We start from the raw sequence: 18,273 nt of genomic DNA on the forward strand, positions 1-18,273 counted from the left end.
TGCCCTGAGGATAAGTTAACCAACTAGAAACCAGGGCTTCAAACTCCTGCTGGGGATTTGCATTCCTACTTCAGATATACTGAATCAGAATCTACATTTTAACAAAATCCCCTGGTGATTCTTATATAAAATAAACTTTGAAAACTACTGCTCTACTACTGATTCTCCGAACAGGTCCCGAGCCAGCACATTAGCATCTCCTGGGGACGTGTTAGAAATGCAAATTCTCAGCAGGGGTTCGAACCAGAAGAACCCCTGCTAGAAACACAAAGTCCCCTGAAAATCTTGAGGTCCATTTATAGGCACTTATGATAGAACACAGGAATAACTAACGACTCTTGTGGATAAGAAAAATTTCTCAGAGAATGTGATTTCTAAATAGAGACAGCCCTCTGTCTTTGCAGACAGAGGAAGGTAATCAAGGAAACGGGAGGAAGGGTGAACTAGAACAGGCAGTTAAGCATGAAAAGACCTAGAATGAAAGAACATAATAAAGAACTAAAGGTTTAATCTAGTTAGAATGCAGAGTGAGAGGCAGACAGTGTAAAAAAGTATTTAAAAAGCATGCAGCAATTCTTTTTATAAAAAGAAGATTTTATCTTAAGGACATTTACTCCACAGCTACAGTATAGGAGTCCATTGGGGAAATGGTACGCTAGCGCCACAAAAAGCAATTAAGGAAGCATTTCCAGTAAACTAAACGAGAGATGTTAATGGCCTACATTTTTAAAAAGTAGCAGTGAGAAAATGTAATGGAGTTGAATCAATAAGAACCGATGGGTAATGAAGGAGTAGTGTATACACAGTTGCAGATTACTATCATTTCTCTAGACCGACCAAGCGAAAGACACTACCACATTAAGGGAAAAGGTGGTGTTGAATATATGATGTCAGGTATGGAGGAAGCTCAATTTTAGACATGTGCCACTGAGTCCACTGTGTGACACCCAAATGGAGATATCTAGTAAATGATCTGAAGCTCAAGAGAAGTCTGAGCTGGAGATAATATATTTGGAAATCTATCAGTACAGAGATGGTAATATAAGCCACAGGGGTGAGAACACCAAGAAACAGCAGGCAGAGTAAGAAGAAAGACAAAAACTGAAGTCTCAGTAGTGCCAAAATTAAGAAGGCCAGAGAAAGAAGAGACCTCAAAATCATAATGACCTCAAAATCATAATACAAGTACATAATATATTACTTAGAATTACAGAAATCAAATAATGCCAACTTTTATAGGCAAGGAAACTCTAAGACATTTTGCCCAGGATCATGCTGCTAGTTAAAAATAGTAACTAGGTAGTTACTATTTTTACAAAGGTAAAAATTTGTAAAAAATTTAAAAATAAAATTAAGGAAATGCTAAGCTTATAGATGTAAATGGGACAGTATTTTAAAAATAAAACCATTATCTAGTTATGACTGGTACACCAAACACTCTGATAATGTGAAATATTGTTTCATTTGACTTGGCACTTCACAGACATACGTGTGTTTTGAAATGTGTATTAAGAACCTAGGTTTTGATTGCAATCTCTTCAATCTCACTTCCTACTGTCATTGCCTGATAAACTATTAGCATGACTTTTTTCCTTCAACTAAAACTTTAAACAGAACAGAACAATCTTATGCTCTTTTACTTTGAGAACTTTTAAAGTAAGGTGCAAACACACAGAAAATTAAGGCCAAGGATAATGCAGGACAAGTGGAAAGCAGCAAGAAAAAAAAGGTTCAAATTTCTCCGGCTTAACATAAATGGTAAAAATTACAATACCTTTTCACTTCTAGAAAACACTTTCAAATCTTCCTGTGTGTCATTTTCTCTTCTATCCATCCTCAAGAACTTTCTCTGAACCAGTAACCCAATTTATACTTCTGTTGCAACCACACCAACACCTCATCAACCTAACTAAAACAATTTCAAGCCTCTTTTACCTCCATTCTTCAATTAAAATCCTATTATTCCCATTTCTCTGACTTAAGCTTAACAGAAATTAGTTACTTAAACCATTTCTTTCTTTTTTCTTCTTAAACCAATTTTTAAGGTATAAGTAAAAGCTAGCCCTCATCGTCACAGAAATACCAACAAAATAAAATTTCCAAATGGTCAAACTGCAGGCTACGGACAAGTGTCACAAGAAGGAAACATACCCAGTGTATTCCGAAATTAAATGAGAAGCTACCATTTTCAGTCATGACAGAATAACTGACAATGAATGACAGTCCTGCCATACAAAACTAGAAAACTGGGAAAAATATAGAAATGACTATTTTCAGACACTGGACAACAGGCAGGACAGGACTGTGATCCCTACGAGAGGACTAACAAATTAGGTAAGCCCCATGAGCAGGGAAACAAAACAGAGTTTGGGGAAGCTGAGGCAGCCAGACTTTGTGGAACAGAGCACAAAGAGGAACAAGCAACACAGAAAAAGACCTCCAGAAATACGTAAGTCATTTGCTGAATACTAAGCTGCAAATGCATAACATGAGACTACAGAATCGAACAAAAAACTATGAATGAACTACACACGAACAACTACCTACCAGTGTCCTCACAAGACTAGGGTCGTTCAAGTTTCAACCAACCAGGAGACATCTTTGAATACCCAGTAGAGACACCAGAAAGGCTATCCCTAACTAGGGCTTGAGTATACGTCACTCTGGACTTCCCCTAGCAAAGCTAAAAGCACAGATCTGAAGATGATCAAGCTTATCTCCATGTCAACTAACAGCCTATCAGAACAAATTCCAACTTCTTTTAAAGCCAAAAAATTCCAGATACTCGAGGACATACAGTCAGCTATCTGTATCAGCGGGTTTCACATCTGTGGATTCAACCAGCTAAGGATGGAAAATATTTGGGAAAAACATTCTGAAAAGCAAAACCTGAATTTGCAGCACGCTGAGCACTATGGTGAATTCACATCAATAAAATGATGTGTATGCACACTCTGCTGTGGCCTCCAGCCATTTCACAGATTCTATGTATTTACATAGCATTAACATTGTATTAGGTATTATAATTTAGGGAGCCCTGGTTGCATAGTGGTTAAGAGCTCAGCAGCTAACCAAAAGATGAGCAATTCAAATCCACCAGCTGCACCTTGGAAACCCTATGGGGCAGTTCTACTCTGTCCTATAAGGTTGCTACGAGTCAGAATCAACTTGATGGCAGGCGGTTTTTTTGCGCATCTGAGTATTTTTGTATCCCTGGGGGTCCTGGAACTAATCCTCCTTGGATACTGAAAAATGACTATACTTAATACGCTCACCATCCAATCAAAAATTACTAGATATGTGAAAATTAAATCGTAGCACACCACAGAGAAGTCAGCCTACTGAGAAAGCCCTGAACGAATTACTAAATCCCTTCTGGCCACTTTCAAATCTTCTGTGTTAAAATCAGAGACCAAGGAGACAGAAGCAGCTTTCAATAATCATATAAAAGACAGGTAAACAGATCTCACTGAAGAGTAAGGGGAAAAAAATATATGAAAAGGTCTCATGACAGATCTTCCCATTTATTCTTAGACATTATAATATCTGGTGACATGAATCATCATAGCAATAGTACATACGGTATACTCTGCTTACTAATATACATTTTTTAGTCTACTATAAAAATTATTGAAGTAAAGTTCCTTCACATAAGGATTAAGCTTCCATTAGCCTAAGAATACTATATAAACGACAATTGTTTTAGATGGGTTTTATTGCTAATTAGTGTTCATACAATTTACAGAGAAACAACTCACATATACAGAATTTACATATCTGGTAACTTATGTGAAACATAGCCCCAAACCAAGAAACAAACAAGAAAACACACAACCACAAGAAACGCCGCACGCACTAATGCTCATGTACTCTAAGAGAAATTTCTCAGTGCATCATTCAAGACTCATGAGACATAGTTGTCACACTTAGTTATTCTGACTTCCGAGTTAAACTAAAACTAAAAGCAGTAAATTAGAAAGGAAGGTTGGGTTCTTAGAGGATGGTACCATGATAGTGCAAGTGACTCATGACAGTCAACAAAAATGAAGAAAAAATGAAATTATAAGAAGCCACAGAACCAGCCATCTAATGTACATTCTCTACTCGTCTGGAGCAAAAGAGAAAGAAAGGAAACCAAAGACTCAAAGAAGAAATTATTCTACAGGAGTAATACCCCACATGAACCATGAATTCATGTATCTTGAGACCAGAAGAACTAGATGGTGCCCAGCTACCACTACCGACCATTCTGACCAGGGACACAATAGATGGTCCCAGATAGAATGGAAGAAAAATGCAGAACAAAACTCAAATTCTTAAAAAAAAGAGCCAGACTTACTGGACCAGTAGAGACCAGGGAAACCCCTGATAATGTCACCTTGAGACACCCTTTAAACTTGGAACTGAAGCCACTCCCAGAAGTTACCTTTAAGTTAAACAACAGTCAGCTCATAAAATAAACAATATCACCCGGGAGTACTGTGCTCTTTAAGAAAAAAAATCAACTATATAAGACTCAACAGTCAACATTTACCCTAAAGGAAAGATGAGAAGGTAAGGGGGTGTGGGGGAAGCTATATTAATGGAAACAGAAAAACCAGAATGGAAACAATGAGAATATTGACACATTGTGGAAAATGTAAGCAATGTCACTGAACAACACGCACAGAAATTGTTAAATGAGAACCTATTTTGCTGCGTAAACTTTCACCAAAAACACAATATTTAAAAAGAAAATAAAGCCATAGAACTTAGAAGCCAAATTATAAGAACATAGAAAGCAGCGTAGCTCAAAGTCACTTCACATAAAAGAAATCAGACCTACATAGTGATGACAGAAAAGTACCACTATATAATCTCTGTCAGCAAAGATGTTCCTGAATCAAAAAGCAAAGGTTAAATTATACTTGGGTACAAATATACTTGGATTACAGCAGAGAATCACATTTAGAAACCATCTACACTGATTAAAATGTTGGTATTCAAAGGAAAAGAATAAAGAATACACTGAATGTTCTGATTACAGGCAGTCCCTGGATTATGAACGTCCGATTTAGGAACAACTAACTTGTACTTGCCCTTTAATGTTAATGTAAATTTGCTCTCACTTTGAAACAACTGAACCAACTCCTACTCAGCTCCTACCTGCAACAAATTCTTCAGCACAGTTGTTTTCACTGCAAACCAAAAAAAAAAAAAAAACCAAACCCACTGCCATCGAGTCTATTCTGACTCATAGTGACCCTACAGGACAGAGTAGAACTGCCCCCATAGAGTTTCCAAGGAGCGCCTGGTGGATTTGAACTGCTGACCCTCTGGTTAGCAGCCGTAGCTCTTAACCACTACACCACCAGGGTTTCCCCTTCACTGCATGTGCAGCTTAAATCACTGAAAAGGCTTCGAGCCTTTTGCCCTAAAGTAAGGTTAAATAAGAACCGTACGCACCTGTTCCGACTTACCTACAAATTTGACTTAAAGACAGTTAGGAACAAATCTTGTTCGTAAACTAGTGACTGCCTGTACTCTACTTACAACCAGAAATTTTATACTTAATGCAGGTCCCCCCTCCTCTCATTAACCTTTGTGCCAAACTACCGGGGCCAATCTAGCTATTATTCCACAGCCTTTTCCAATGAGCTGAGAAGGTGCGCCAAGCCATGAGTTTTCCCTAGCAACCTCTGACTTTAATACAACTGCATTCTAAAAGCCCCAAACCAGACTGTTCTCTACAAATGATCTAAATTCTCTATTTGAAGTGAAGCTACAGCTTTAGTTGTTTTTAATTTTCCTGGTCTGTACAATGACAGTTATTCTTCAGACACGCTGACATGATGTTCTTTAAAACAATGAACATGAAAGTATTTCATCCAATAAATAAAACAGATTACTTACCTATAATGTTGATTCTATGACAGATAAAACCAGATAATCAAGACTACAATTACAAAGCTTAAGCTCAAGCTACAAAATTCTTGAAAACTGAGTACTCAAGACTCTGCTCCATGAGGGTTCTCAAGGTAGGAACCTAGAAGTTCAGGGAATAAGTCCTCATTCAATGAGATAACCAAGTGTAGTTCAAAGAGCATCAGACTATGAATTAGAAAACAAAAGTTCTGATCCTATCTCTACCAGTAATTCATTACCATACTTTAAACAAAAACTGTAAAAACCTTAGTTATGAGTTAGGATACCAGGGCTGTATAATGCCACCTATTCTGTCAACTTTTGAGTTCTGAAAAACCCTAAGAAATTGTAAATTATGACGCTCTATAAAATGTAAAATATAAAATTATCTTATGCAGGGCAGGATGACTCCTTTAGTGCCTTCTAAGCAAAACCCATCCCTAGTCCTGGGGTTTTTCTGCCCCCTTGGAAGAAATTATTTTCACCAATAGTAGAAGTAGGTTCTCAGGAAGTAAATCTATAAGTGCTGATAAGCATTTTCTCTACTCAGCTTCTGAAACTGATGAAAATATCAAATGATTCATAAACTATTAAATAAGCATGATGCAACAGAAGAGAATGTAATTGTTTAATGTGTAACATTTTTAGAGCCAAGTTTAAAACTGTAATTCTTGTAAATAATTTCTAATGACTTGAAAATCAGATTCCTACCTGAGACTACCTGAGCAACACTCTTAGACAAGCGGTAACTTTCTTACATTTTCAGTATCTAGAAATTTTAAAAAATTGGTATCAACATTAATAATCTGCTATCTATGTGTTAATATTAAGAATCTAGAAGCCCTAAATCTAACTTTTCACTTTCCATCTGTCCATGAAAAGTTACAATTAATATCAAAGATCCTTCAATGAATCTATCCAAGGTCCTTTAAATATAAATTTATTTACATATTCTTGCACAATGAGACTGCAAAGACAGCTGGGCCAAACCACATTTTCATTTGAAAATTTATTCTCCAGTGATAAGGTCTGGTTTGGAAAAAAAGCTCTGAACATTAAAGCCCAGGATGTGAAATCTTCCATACCTAGTCTCCCTAGAGCCAGAACTTCAAAACGGAAGAGATTAGTTTCAGCGTTTCATGATTCAAGATAAGCAGCAAAAGGTCAATTCCCAAACAGAAAAGGCAATCCACAGTTAAGTACCACGATCCCACTCAGGCAGGCAGTTTAGGCCACCTACAGTCACCAAGTATTATCTACATTAACAAGATGTATCAACCTTGAAGATCACGAAGCTGTGAAATAAACTTTTTTTTTTCCAGTCCCCTAATCTTTGAGAAGGCAGGTCTCGTAAAATAATCCACAGCTGAATCTTGCTAGAAAAAAGGTACTCTGTAGTCCTTTGCTCACAGTGGCATTCTCCATTTTGAAAAATATATGAAAGTATACTGTGGATTTAAGTACTAAGGAAAGGGGATGGTATCTAGAGGTTCAAAAGAGTAAGCACTTACATGCAGGGCTTTAAGCCTGTCCTGTACAGCTGGAACCCCTGCAGAGAATTTACATTTCTAACAAGTTCTCTGCTGAGAATCTGTGTTTCTACCCAGATACACTGACTCAGGAAGCCCTGATGGCATAATGGTTAAGAGTTCGGCTGCTAACCAAAACATCAGCAGTTTGAATCCACCAGGCCCTCCTTGGAAACTCTATGGGGCAGTTCTACTCTGTCCTATAGTGTCGCTATTAGTTGGAATCGACTCGACAGCAATGGGTTTGGTTTTTTTTTTAATACTGAATCAGAATCTACATTTTAACAAGATCCTCAGGTGATTCTTACGTATAAGTTCCTGGGAACTTACTAAAAATGCAAACTCTCAGCAGGGGTTTATATGTGATATCCTTGCAAAAAAGATGAATAAATTATAGGCTGAATGCTAGGTGAGAAAGCTGCTTATTAAATAATCAATGTTAACTTAGAGAGTTTCAACTCAAATGAAATCATTCACACTGGTTGAAATGAAATATGTTGGTATTCAAAGCTATGTCCTCCTGGCTCCTGATAAAGAACTATGCCCTGCTCAGTATTTTCTGTTAAAAACTTGTTTTTTAAACTATCAGAAAGTACTTATTCCCTATTAGTGGGGATATTCATTTTTAGGCTATGCAATGGCCTATCCCCAGTTTCAAAAGGCAGTTAATTATCTGGGTAACTTTTCCACCATGGGAAGATTAAGGAAGAGAAAACATACTTGATGGGGTGGGTGTCTGTGTGTACATGTGTGTATAAACCCAAAAACCAAACCCATAGCCGTCAAGTCCATTTCAACTCATAGTGACCCTATAGGACAGAGTAGAACTACCCCATATGGTTTCCAAGGAGCAGCTGGTAAATTTGAACTGCTGACCTTTTGGTTAGCAGCTGAGCTCTTAACCTCTGAGCCACCAGGGCTCCAACGTGTATGTATAGGGAGATAATGTAATACTCCATCTACCCCAAGCGCCTTTTAACAACATTTTCATACTGTCGGCAATTTATTTGAGCTTTAAAAGCACTAGAAAGGTATTGTGATGCTATTTTTTAAGATGACAACTTGGATAAGAAGAGCCAACATCATATCCAACCATCTCTTAGCTCTAGACAAAAAGCATAGGGATAGAGGCCTCGGGAAGGAGAGAGGGATTTTGCACAAAAGAGATTACATCTGACACCATAATCAAACACCTTCTCCCAATTTCTCTGAATCACTATGTTCATCAGGATGCTCCCTCCATCTCACTTCTCCCAATGTGCTTCCTTTGGGGGTTAAAAATTAGCAAAAAATAAAGTGTAAAAAAAAATTTTTTTTAAGTATCAAAAGGTGCTATCTTCAAAAGATTTGAAGCATGGCAAAAAACCAAGAACAAATGATTCATTTCATTCACTGGGTGCCCAAAGTCACCCAGTAGTTTGAGATTACTGTCCAAACAAAGCAGCCAACATTCAAATTCCCAAAGATACTGTATATTCTAAGGAACCCATGAAACTGTATTGCTCTCATCCCCAAAGGGTGATAAACATGGAACAACCTTTAAATGTTAATGGCCACTAACCTCTAGATAATTACTTTTTGGAACATCATTCTTTCAGAATCAACATTAGGAGAGCACTCACTAAAAAAAAGTAGCACTATAATGAACTGGAGCCCTGGTGGCACAGTGGTTAAAAGCTTTGTTACTAACCAAAAGGCTGGCAGTTCGAATCTACCAGTGGCTCCTCAGAAACCCTGTGGGGAAGTTCTATTCTGTCCCATGGGTTGTTATGAGTTGGAATTGATAGCAATGGGTTTGGTTTTGTAATGAATTACTGGAATAATATTTCCCGTGAATAAAAATAACCAGCCAAGCCTTAAGAGAGTATTTAAATAAATAAAAATAAAATGCAAAGAACAGAACTAATAGACTATTATTTTGTAAAAATTCATATTTCTTAAGTTTTTGGAATTTCCTCAAGACATATGCTCTGCTTCCTTAAGCCTATAGATGATCAACTCTACTTTTAAAAACTGGTATTATACATTAATGGTAAGAACTCAAGTTATTTCTACTTAAAAAAACTTCATCTAAGAGTTGCTTTGATATCTCAAACCAGATTTCAAACATTTCAAACACAAAAATGCTACCATCTTCACAGAAGCCAATTTATAAAATGCTTAGATAAAATGACCTGTCAATTAAACCCAATACTAAAATATTGCATAAAAAGAAGGAAAATTTCGGACAGACCTAGGCTAAAAGGCTACGTTATTGCCATACACAAATCTGAGCTATCTATAACGCATGGGAAAAAGACTATTATGTCTCTCAAACAGGATCTGATACACTGATCTGAGACATACCAAGATCTGGCAGTTGTCATAACAAAAACAATATAGAAGTCTCTCAAATCAGAGTATTTTTATGCAGCCTACATAATCTGATTCTGATATTAATTCAAAAATCTACTCGGTAAAAGTAATAAAGGTGATCACCTATTTAAATGTCTTTGACTGTTGCTGTTCATGATATTTACAATGAGCACTATTTGTTTCAGTTCCTTTCAGGATTATTTACCTCCATAGTTAGTTCTGATTCATTTGTGTTTCTGCCCGGAATACTTTAAAGTAAATCTAAACAAAACTGTGAAAAACTTGAACACAATTCTTTATTTAAAGTGCCTTTATGGCAAAGATTGAGAACTGATAGTATTTTAAGTCTCCCCTTGTATTCAGTATTAGGAAAAGCTGTATCAAATGCTTTATGAAAACTATACTGCTAACTATTGCTAATATGCTAAGTACAATATACACCTGTCATAGCACTAACAAAGATACCTACTTCTCTAAGTAAAAGTCACAAAAGTCGAAGATAATGCATAAAGCACACATTTTTAAGTAAAAAATTTTAATTGGGAAATAAATATAAGTAACTAAGATAAAGAAGAGCTCTATAAAACGTATTTAAAAATTAAAAAAAAAACATTTACTATGTTTCCACATGTCATTTCTACTACTAAGACACGTGAATTGTCAGAACTAGAAAAACCATATTGCTATACAGAAGAGAAATAAAGTGGGGTTTTAAAATTCTTCTTATTTTGGAGGTTTTTTTTAAGAGTTGGGAAAATCATTATGTTAAACCTAAAATTTTACCTAAAGCCTTAATTTTAGCTGTAATAAAAATGCTATGAACAGATGGTTATAAATAGATACAGAAAACGTGGGGGATAATAAACAAAGCAGAATTCATGGTTACCATATTTACACATACTCTTTGTTGTGTTTCAGTGCCACATGATCTGATTCAAAGTAATAAACATCAGGATCATCGTCTTCCTCTTCTGCAATGTGCTGACTGGCACTCTCTTTGGCAGATGGCAAATGTCCAATATTGAGTCTTGCCTCTGAGGGCGGCTTACTTAGTCCTTCACTTCCATAATCTTCAGAGTCACAACATATCCCTTTTTCATTCTGGGAAATTTCATCAGGATTTGTGTGAGACTCACTTATATTATCACTAACAGCTGCATTTGTTTCATTGGGACTAAGATTATTCTCCTCAAATTGTCCATTTTCTCTGCAAGGAGAACTGTTTTTACTGGGACTACCTCTGGCAGGGGCCGCCCTTCGTGGTGAAGCTCTCAGGGTATAGCGATGTTCTTGAGGTTCTGATAAAGACATCATTTGAGCTGAAACGCAGTCTAGAACAGAGGATGGTTCTGGTTCTCCAGAGACTGGAACATTCTCAAGACTTGTGTCCAGGACGTTACTGATGTTTTCATTACATCGCTCTTTTGAGGCACTGCTATCTCCCACCACATCTACTTCCTCCTCAGAATCCCTTACAGATGACTGAATTTCAGAAAAGGGCCCTGTAGCTGGCTCAGCAGTCAGCTGGTTAGCATGTTCCGCAGGCAGGCAGGCAGCTACTATTTTGTGGTCCTCCAACTTTACCTGCACTTCTGAATTTGTGCAAGGCACGTTATGGTCTATATAACTGTCCTCCTTCCTATCAAGGAACATTGAAGTCTGGGTATCCGAATCCCCATTTTCAGCTACTGATTTTTCCTGCAACACATAGGAACCAGTGCTATTTCGTTTAGTGTTCCCATCAGGCTGACAGTCATCACAGTTTATAACAGCTGAATCACTGTCATCAACACCATTGACAGCCAAATAGCCTGTGATTTCTTCAACTACTGCAGATTTAAGTGGCCCTTCCTCACTGACATTCACCTTTTTAATTTCCCTTTTCTCACAATCATCCAGTATAAGACATCGACAAGCTCTTTTAGTCCCTTGAAAATCTGCATCATTGTCCACTACTGTGCTCCTCTGTTCTACTGACTCCTTGTCTGATTTTATAGGTGAATCTTCTTCTGAACTGTTTGGTGCTTCAGATCTAAGACAACGCTTAATTCTTTTTAAAACTGGAGAAACAGGTTCTGTTTGCCTTCGCTCACAATTTTCTACAGCCTGCCTTTCTATGTTATCCTTTTCTGAAGAAGAAAGTCCTCTTTTCCTAGGGCTTACCCATGATTCTCGAGCACTTTGCTGTTTTAAATCAGTGGTTCTTCCATTATTATTTCCTTTCTGAATTTGCACAGGCTCTGGTCTCTTCTTTGGTGATCTTGATCGTACTTGGGAATGAGAAGAGATTTCTTCAGGGTGAGCAATGCTACGATTCCTTAAAGTTCTACCACAAAAAGATTCATCCAAGCCGTTTAACCCCACTGTTGATCTTGTAACACGAGTAGATCGGGAAGCAGCCATACTATGGCAAGTCCCTACAATACGGTCATCATGATCCACTCATTGGGAAACCTTCAAAAATGTAAACAAAATAATGAGAAAAAGGTAATAGTTAATATACCTAAAACAAAAGTATAAAGCTATAATTTTTTAATCCAAGTAAAGCCAATATTAATAAATTTCATGATATAATTCATTTTACTAACATTCCCAATAATTATATTAATAACAACTAACACTTACATAGCACTTAATATGTTCTAAGAACCATTCCATGTGCTTTACATACAATAACTCACTTAAGTCTCACAACAACTCCCTACTTTAAAAAGAGAAAATTGAGACCCAGATAGTTTACATAACCTGTCTAAAACCACACAGCTGTTAAGTGGCAGGGCTATAGAGATCTTACTCTTATCCTGCCTTGCTGTATATCTGTCTCTCAGATACACAAGCAATGAGTGCCCAGAAAAGATCTATTTCAAAGATGGGATTACATCTTGGTTATTAAAATAATAATCTTGAGCTATTATGGCAGCTATATTATAGAAACTAGCCCCAAAATTTTTCATTTTCTCCCAAAACGTTCCTGGGAGGTAGAAAGGTACACTCTGCTTTTTAAAATCACTCTTATTAAAATGAGTTTCAGGTAAAATCCCTTAACAACAAACTATGTGGCATCAAAAAAATTTTTGTTGCAGTGGAATTTTTGTAACTATGTAGATGGATCCAGTTTGCACTGGCAAACAGCAGAGCCAAGCCTCCCTAGTCTCTAGAAGTGAAACCATAAATTATCAAGTAAAAGGAAGTATCTAAAGAGGATAGATGAAAATGAGAAAGAAGCTCTAAAGCAAATACGTATATTTAAGAAATCAGGAGACACGTATAACCCCACCCTTTCCTTCTTTGAACTTCTGTGTATCTGTGTATGCTACTGTTTTAATGAGTGGTTTGGGAGATGAGCAGGTTTTCTAGTGTGGATGTTTGGTGTTTCAAGGACAAAAATGGGAGGGAAATCGAAAAGTGACCTGATTGATCCATTTGGATAAACTCCTCTTTGAGTAGTTTAGTGATATTTTCAAAGGTCTCTCCCATCTCCCATAAAGGAGCTATTAACATTTCAAGTGTCCATTTCTCTGCTCCTCTTCTATGTAGCGTTCACAAGATGCTTTGTTACTTACTGCCTAACTTGGAATGGGGTTCAGGATGGTTAGAGAAAGAGGTTAATAATGGCTGTGGTGCAAAGCTTCACAGTACCCTCCTCCTCCCTTTCGCCATCTTTCCCTCAGCCTCCCTCTGGAGTATAATCCTCCAAAAGCCATTCTACCCCTCCAAATCAAACACAGTCTCTCCTTTGCCTCATTAGAAGTATCTAATAGTGGAAAGGCTATGAAGAACTATGGAAGACAAAGCAACACGCTACCACATTTTTTAAAAAAGAGACATTAAAGAAAACTGACTAGCTGTTCCTGCCTACAGACAACTGAAGTGAGAAAGTGTCCTGTAAAATATGTAAGTTGGTTAAGCTGAGTTTTGTTTCAGAGCATGGCAAATTTTTTTTTTTTTTAATTTTTAAAACCTTACAAGATACACAAAACTAGTTCTGAGAATTCCATAGCGATCAATGAACAGTAAGTACAAGACACTGATCCAAACTTAGGAACATATTTTTTACTGTAATCTTTTACTGTTTTGGTATTCATTTGAGCAACCTGACTTGTAATTCTCTTTTGCTAAAATCTTGTAATCAAGCTTACACTGTACATATTTTTATTCACAGGTAACAAACTGTATTTCCTATAGATTTCTTTTAGTTATAAAATGTTTATGTGAAATTTTGAATGATGTTTCAAAAGGGCAAACTGAAAAGATTTAAAGCAATTTATTTGTTTTCATGTCTGGACCTCTCAAATTTGAAGATTATTGATTTTTAAATATTAAATACCTATGTAAATGTACAAAGGAAACATAATAACTAATTTTACGAGTAAACTTTATTTACAAACTTTAACATCAATATTTTTAAATGTATACCTTAGTTATATTCATAATTTAAATGTATGGTTCAACAATAATATTAGTAAGAGTAAAAGCTTATAAACACAAAAAAGAATCTGTGATTCTTTACTTTTTAAAACACAAAATCAATTAAGGGCATAAAAACTTCTTATATGATTCTTAACTCTAATAACAAGCATTCCTAGCCCTTCTTTTCTTTCCACATCAAACTGAGTAAGAGCGAAATCTCTGCCTTGTGGCATAAACTTTCTAAGGAGAGGCTACTTTGGATGCAACAGATCTACTGGTGGTAGTAACAACAGTACCCAGAACTGCTTATAAAGACTGTGTGTGTTTATTCCCTATACATCATTACATAATACCACCTATAATGGTGGCCTGTTTTATCTCTTCACCATTTCAGTGATTAAAATATAAAAATACGGATTAATGCAAAAGATTAAACCTTTTTTTATTTCTTTTGCCCAAAAATGTTTTTATTCCATTTGACAACTACAAAGTCCAAGTTTTAGGGTTCTCAAGTCCTGTGCTATTAGCTCATATTTAAAGTGAATCTGTCTTATAACAAGAACCCTTTTGATACCTCACACTTTTGGAACTTAAAACATGGCCAAAAATTAGTATCATGGGTATCGCCTGTAATCAGATTCCTAGGTGATTCATACGCACATTAAAATTTAAGACATACTGCTTTAGACTACTGTACCCAAACATCGTTTTAATAAAATAATACAGTCATTAAGTTTCAAACTAAATTAGTCCTATTGATTGTATACCTTTTAATTCCTTACTTAATCCTAACAATAAAAAATTTAAAATAAAGCCATGATTCATCTGGCTAAGGAAGTACCAAATAGAGGACTATTTGAAAATCTCTTAGCTGAAATTAACGTACTATATGCACTTAACGTAATAAATTGGTTAAAACCGTAAAGGTTAGCATTGAATAAAATTTTAATACTTCTTCTTTTGATATTTTTTTCTTCCGTTCTAATCTTTTCCTTCACATCTTTTCTATTTTGGATAGACATATATAAAGATACATACATTTATAGCTATCTAATAAAGTACAAAATTCAACGATCATAAAGGAACTTAAAATGTCCAGATTATCTCAACCAACTCGCCACACTGTTTTGTCATGCTTGGCAAAGTATTACAGACTAAAGCAGTTGTCTTCCTCATTTTAGTTGCATAAAACATAGTTACTGAAGAAATCCAGTAAAGAGGTTTGGAGCACAAAATTATATTCCTGCCAAATAAAAAGATGCTAGAGGAATAGAAATGAATTCATTTACAAACTAAGTATCTCAGAAAATACTCCTGCTGGTTAACAAAGCAGGAGGCATGTGGTGAAAATCTTGGCCAGCATCATTTGGAACTGAAAATCCAATCACTCTAGTTTTTGAATTAAGGAAAACCATTATCTAACACATTCATATGGGCAAAACCCAACCTAGTATCTGAACTGAAGTTTTACTATACATGATCCACGAATAATGAGCAGAACTTTCTAGAACAGAGAGGGAAGAGAATATGATCAATCACCAGAGTTGAACAGACTCCTTTCCTCTCTTCTCCACTCTAATAAGTTTTCATCCTATTAGATAGAGGATGTGTCTGAAAAGAGCCAGTCAACCAAATTTCAGTCTGCCCATCCATATTAAGCCCAAAATTCTATCTAAAACTCCAACATTCCATCTCCTTATTTACTGCTGAGCTCCCCACTCCCAAATCTGAATTTACTTTTACCTCAAATCTAACTACATGATTCTGAAACAATACCTATGAATATCTGAATCAGTTACTATGTTCCAAATCAGAATAAACTCACACCCCCTGTGATCACATCTACAGGACTGCAACAGTAAGAACTGAAAATGGTAACAAGTATTGAACTAAAAAGATCACATCTACAGAGCTGCAACAGTAAGAACTGAAAAGGATAATAAGTATTAAACTAAAAAGATTACATCTACAGAGCTGCAACAGTAAGAACTGAAAAGGATAATAAGTATTAAACTAAAAAAGCCCTTCTAATAAAATATTGCTCCAGCTATTACTTAAGGAAAAAAAAAAAAAAACCCTCAAAAACAGATTTCAAAGACACTTTGAAATCTATAACCTTTTATTCCTGCTACAATTACCAAAGTGATATGAGAAAAAGAGAATTGAGGAGCTGGCAATTCCCTGTTGACATCAATGTTCTAGCTGATACATAATATTCAGTTTTATGAAATGAACAATGTTTAGGAAACTGGTCATGATACCCATTTATATATTCACATAGAAAAACCAAAGTGAAAGGAAAAAAAAGCAAGAACAACTGGGAAGTGTCGCCAACATGATTCTTTTTCTAGTTGTCTAGAATATAAAACTTCTTACAATCTTCCACTGTTTGGGAGGGACCCCCCAAACATTTAATAATATTAAGACTATGCTTATCATATATTTTAAAGAATTACTTCAGTTGTGCAATTACCATCATACTTAAAGGTTAAAAGTAGGAGAATGAAACCTGGAAATCCACCTATGCCATTCAACTTAAGGTTCTTAATATTCGCCTCTTTGAAGTCTGGGAACTCTATTATTTACTGTCTTACCTAAAAAGATCTTTCTTGCCTACTAAGAGTGGTGGACAGATGACAGATAGAGCTGCATGAATACATAAAGACAACTGAGGAAAAAACAGAAGTCAAAGAATTTCATAACGCCCACTGAGTCAAAAATACTTAAGGTGGTAACGCCCTAAAGATTCCAATGTACTCAATCACTGCGTTTAACCTGTTGAGAAAACAGTAGGAAAATATTTCATCCCCTAACCCATTCCCTATAGCTCCACACTCCTATAAACAGCCAGCAGAAGACCAAGTACAGAAAAATAACAAGCCCCCCACCCAAAAATCAAACTGTAGTTGTCTTTACTACTCGCAAAACTAAATGACTTACCTGTACAACCAAAGATCTATCATTGTGGAAATATTATCTCTTTTCTTTATATCCTGAAGGAGTTGGAGCTATGATCTAGAATAAAGCTTAAACATCAGGGTTTCAGACTTTCAGCTTCAGCCATGGAGAATACTAGAACCTCTTAAATTCCTTTCTTTAAAAAAAAAAAAAAAAGAATTAAAGAAAAAAAAAATAACTTATGCTAATAGATTTACCCCTTCTATAATAAGAGGAAATAGCAGGTAATAGGATATATGTTCATAGTGACATCTTTGGTACTTCCTGGTAACTACGTAACCTTAGGAAACCCTGGTAGTGTAGTGGTTAAGAGCTACGGCTATTAACCAAAAAGGCTGCAGTTCATATCTACCAGGTGCTCCTTGGAAACCCTACAGGGCAGTTCTACTCTGTCCTCTACATTGATAATGAGTCGGAATCAACTCGATTGCAGTGGGTTTTTGATGTAACCTTAGAGATACTAAGAATCTGGAATAGGATTTTTACAAACCCAACAAAAACAAACCAAAAAGAGTTTGAAATACACCAAACCAGACACCAAACCAAACCTGTTGCCACTGAGCCAATTCTGACTCATAACGACCCTATAGGACAGAGTAGAGCTACCCCATAGAGTTTCCAGGGAGTGGCTGGTGGATTTGAACTGCCAACCTTTTGGTTAGCACCCGTAGCTCTTAACCATGCCACCAGGGCTCCTGAGATACACAAATACTTTACAACTATTCAACATCACTATGAGTCAAAATGTGACTCAGTTATTTTCTAAAGTTTGCTCTAGGACAATTTTTTTAGGTGACCCAAAGATTGCCCTTGATAAGACTTTTCAGAATCTATAATCTCCTACTCTTACACTAGAGGCCTTCCCAAAATTTGGACTTGCAAGTATGCAAAACTGGGGACTAAACAACAAAAATCATTTAGCTTATATACACTGAAGAATCAACCAAGTCTTCTATAGTTACAGGATAACCTAGATGCTTATTAAAGTGCTACAAGACTCAATTATAAAAGGTAATTTCTATTATTCTTGCCACACAGGTTTTCAACAAGGACAGAAACAATAAGGATTTTCTGTTTTAGTACCCAGATAGCCAGAAATTTTAATTAACCTAATTAC

At 36.1% G+C, this 18,273-nt stretch overlaps 1 protein-coding gene across 7 annotated transcripts in view; it reads right to left on the reverse strand.

Moving 5' to 3' along the window:
• Window positions 1–18,273, reverse strand: part of ZZZ3 (zinc finger ZZ-type containing 3) — a 115,915-nt gene that overhangs the window by 38,546 nt on the left and 59,096 nt on the right. For 3 of the 7 annotated variants that reach the window (XM_049875585.1, XM_049875588.1, XM_049875584.1), the window contains exons 3-4: window positions 17,139–17,292; window positions 10,690–12,242 (exon numbers count right to left, since the gene is read on the reverse strand). The exons of 2 other annotated variants lie outside the window; for them this stretch is intronic. In XM_049875585.1, the coding sequence (XP_049731542.1) occupies window positions 10,690–12,191 (1,502 nt within the window). In that variant the 5' untranslated portion in view covers window positions 12,192–12,242; window positions 17,139–17,292. The remainder of the gene's footprint in view (window positions 1–10,689; window positions 12,243–17,138; window positions 17,293–18,273) is intronic. 2 more of the 7 variants (XM_049875587.1, XM_049875586.1) reach the window with 1 other exon arrangement.

This window comes from Elephas maximus, chromosome 3 (assembly GCF_024166365.1).
Source record: "Elephas maximus indicus isolate mEleMax1 chromosome 3, mEleMax1 primary haplotype, whole genome shotgun sequence".
Classification (NCBI taxonomy): domain Eukaryota; kingdom Metazoa; phylum Chordata; class Mammalia; order Proboscidea; family Elephantidae; genus Elephas; species Elephas maximus.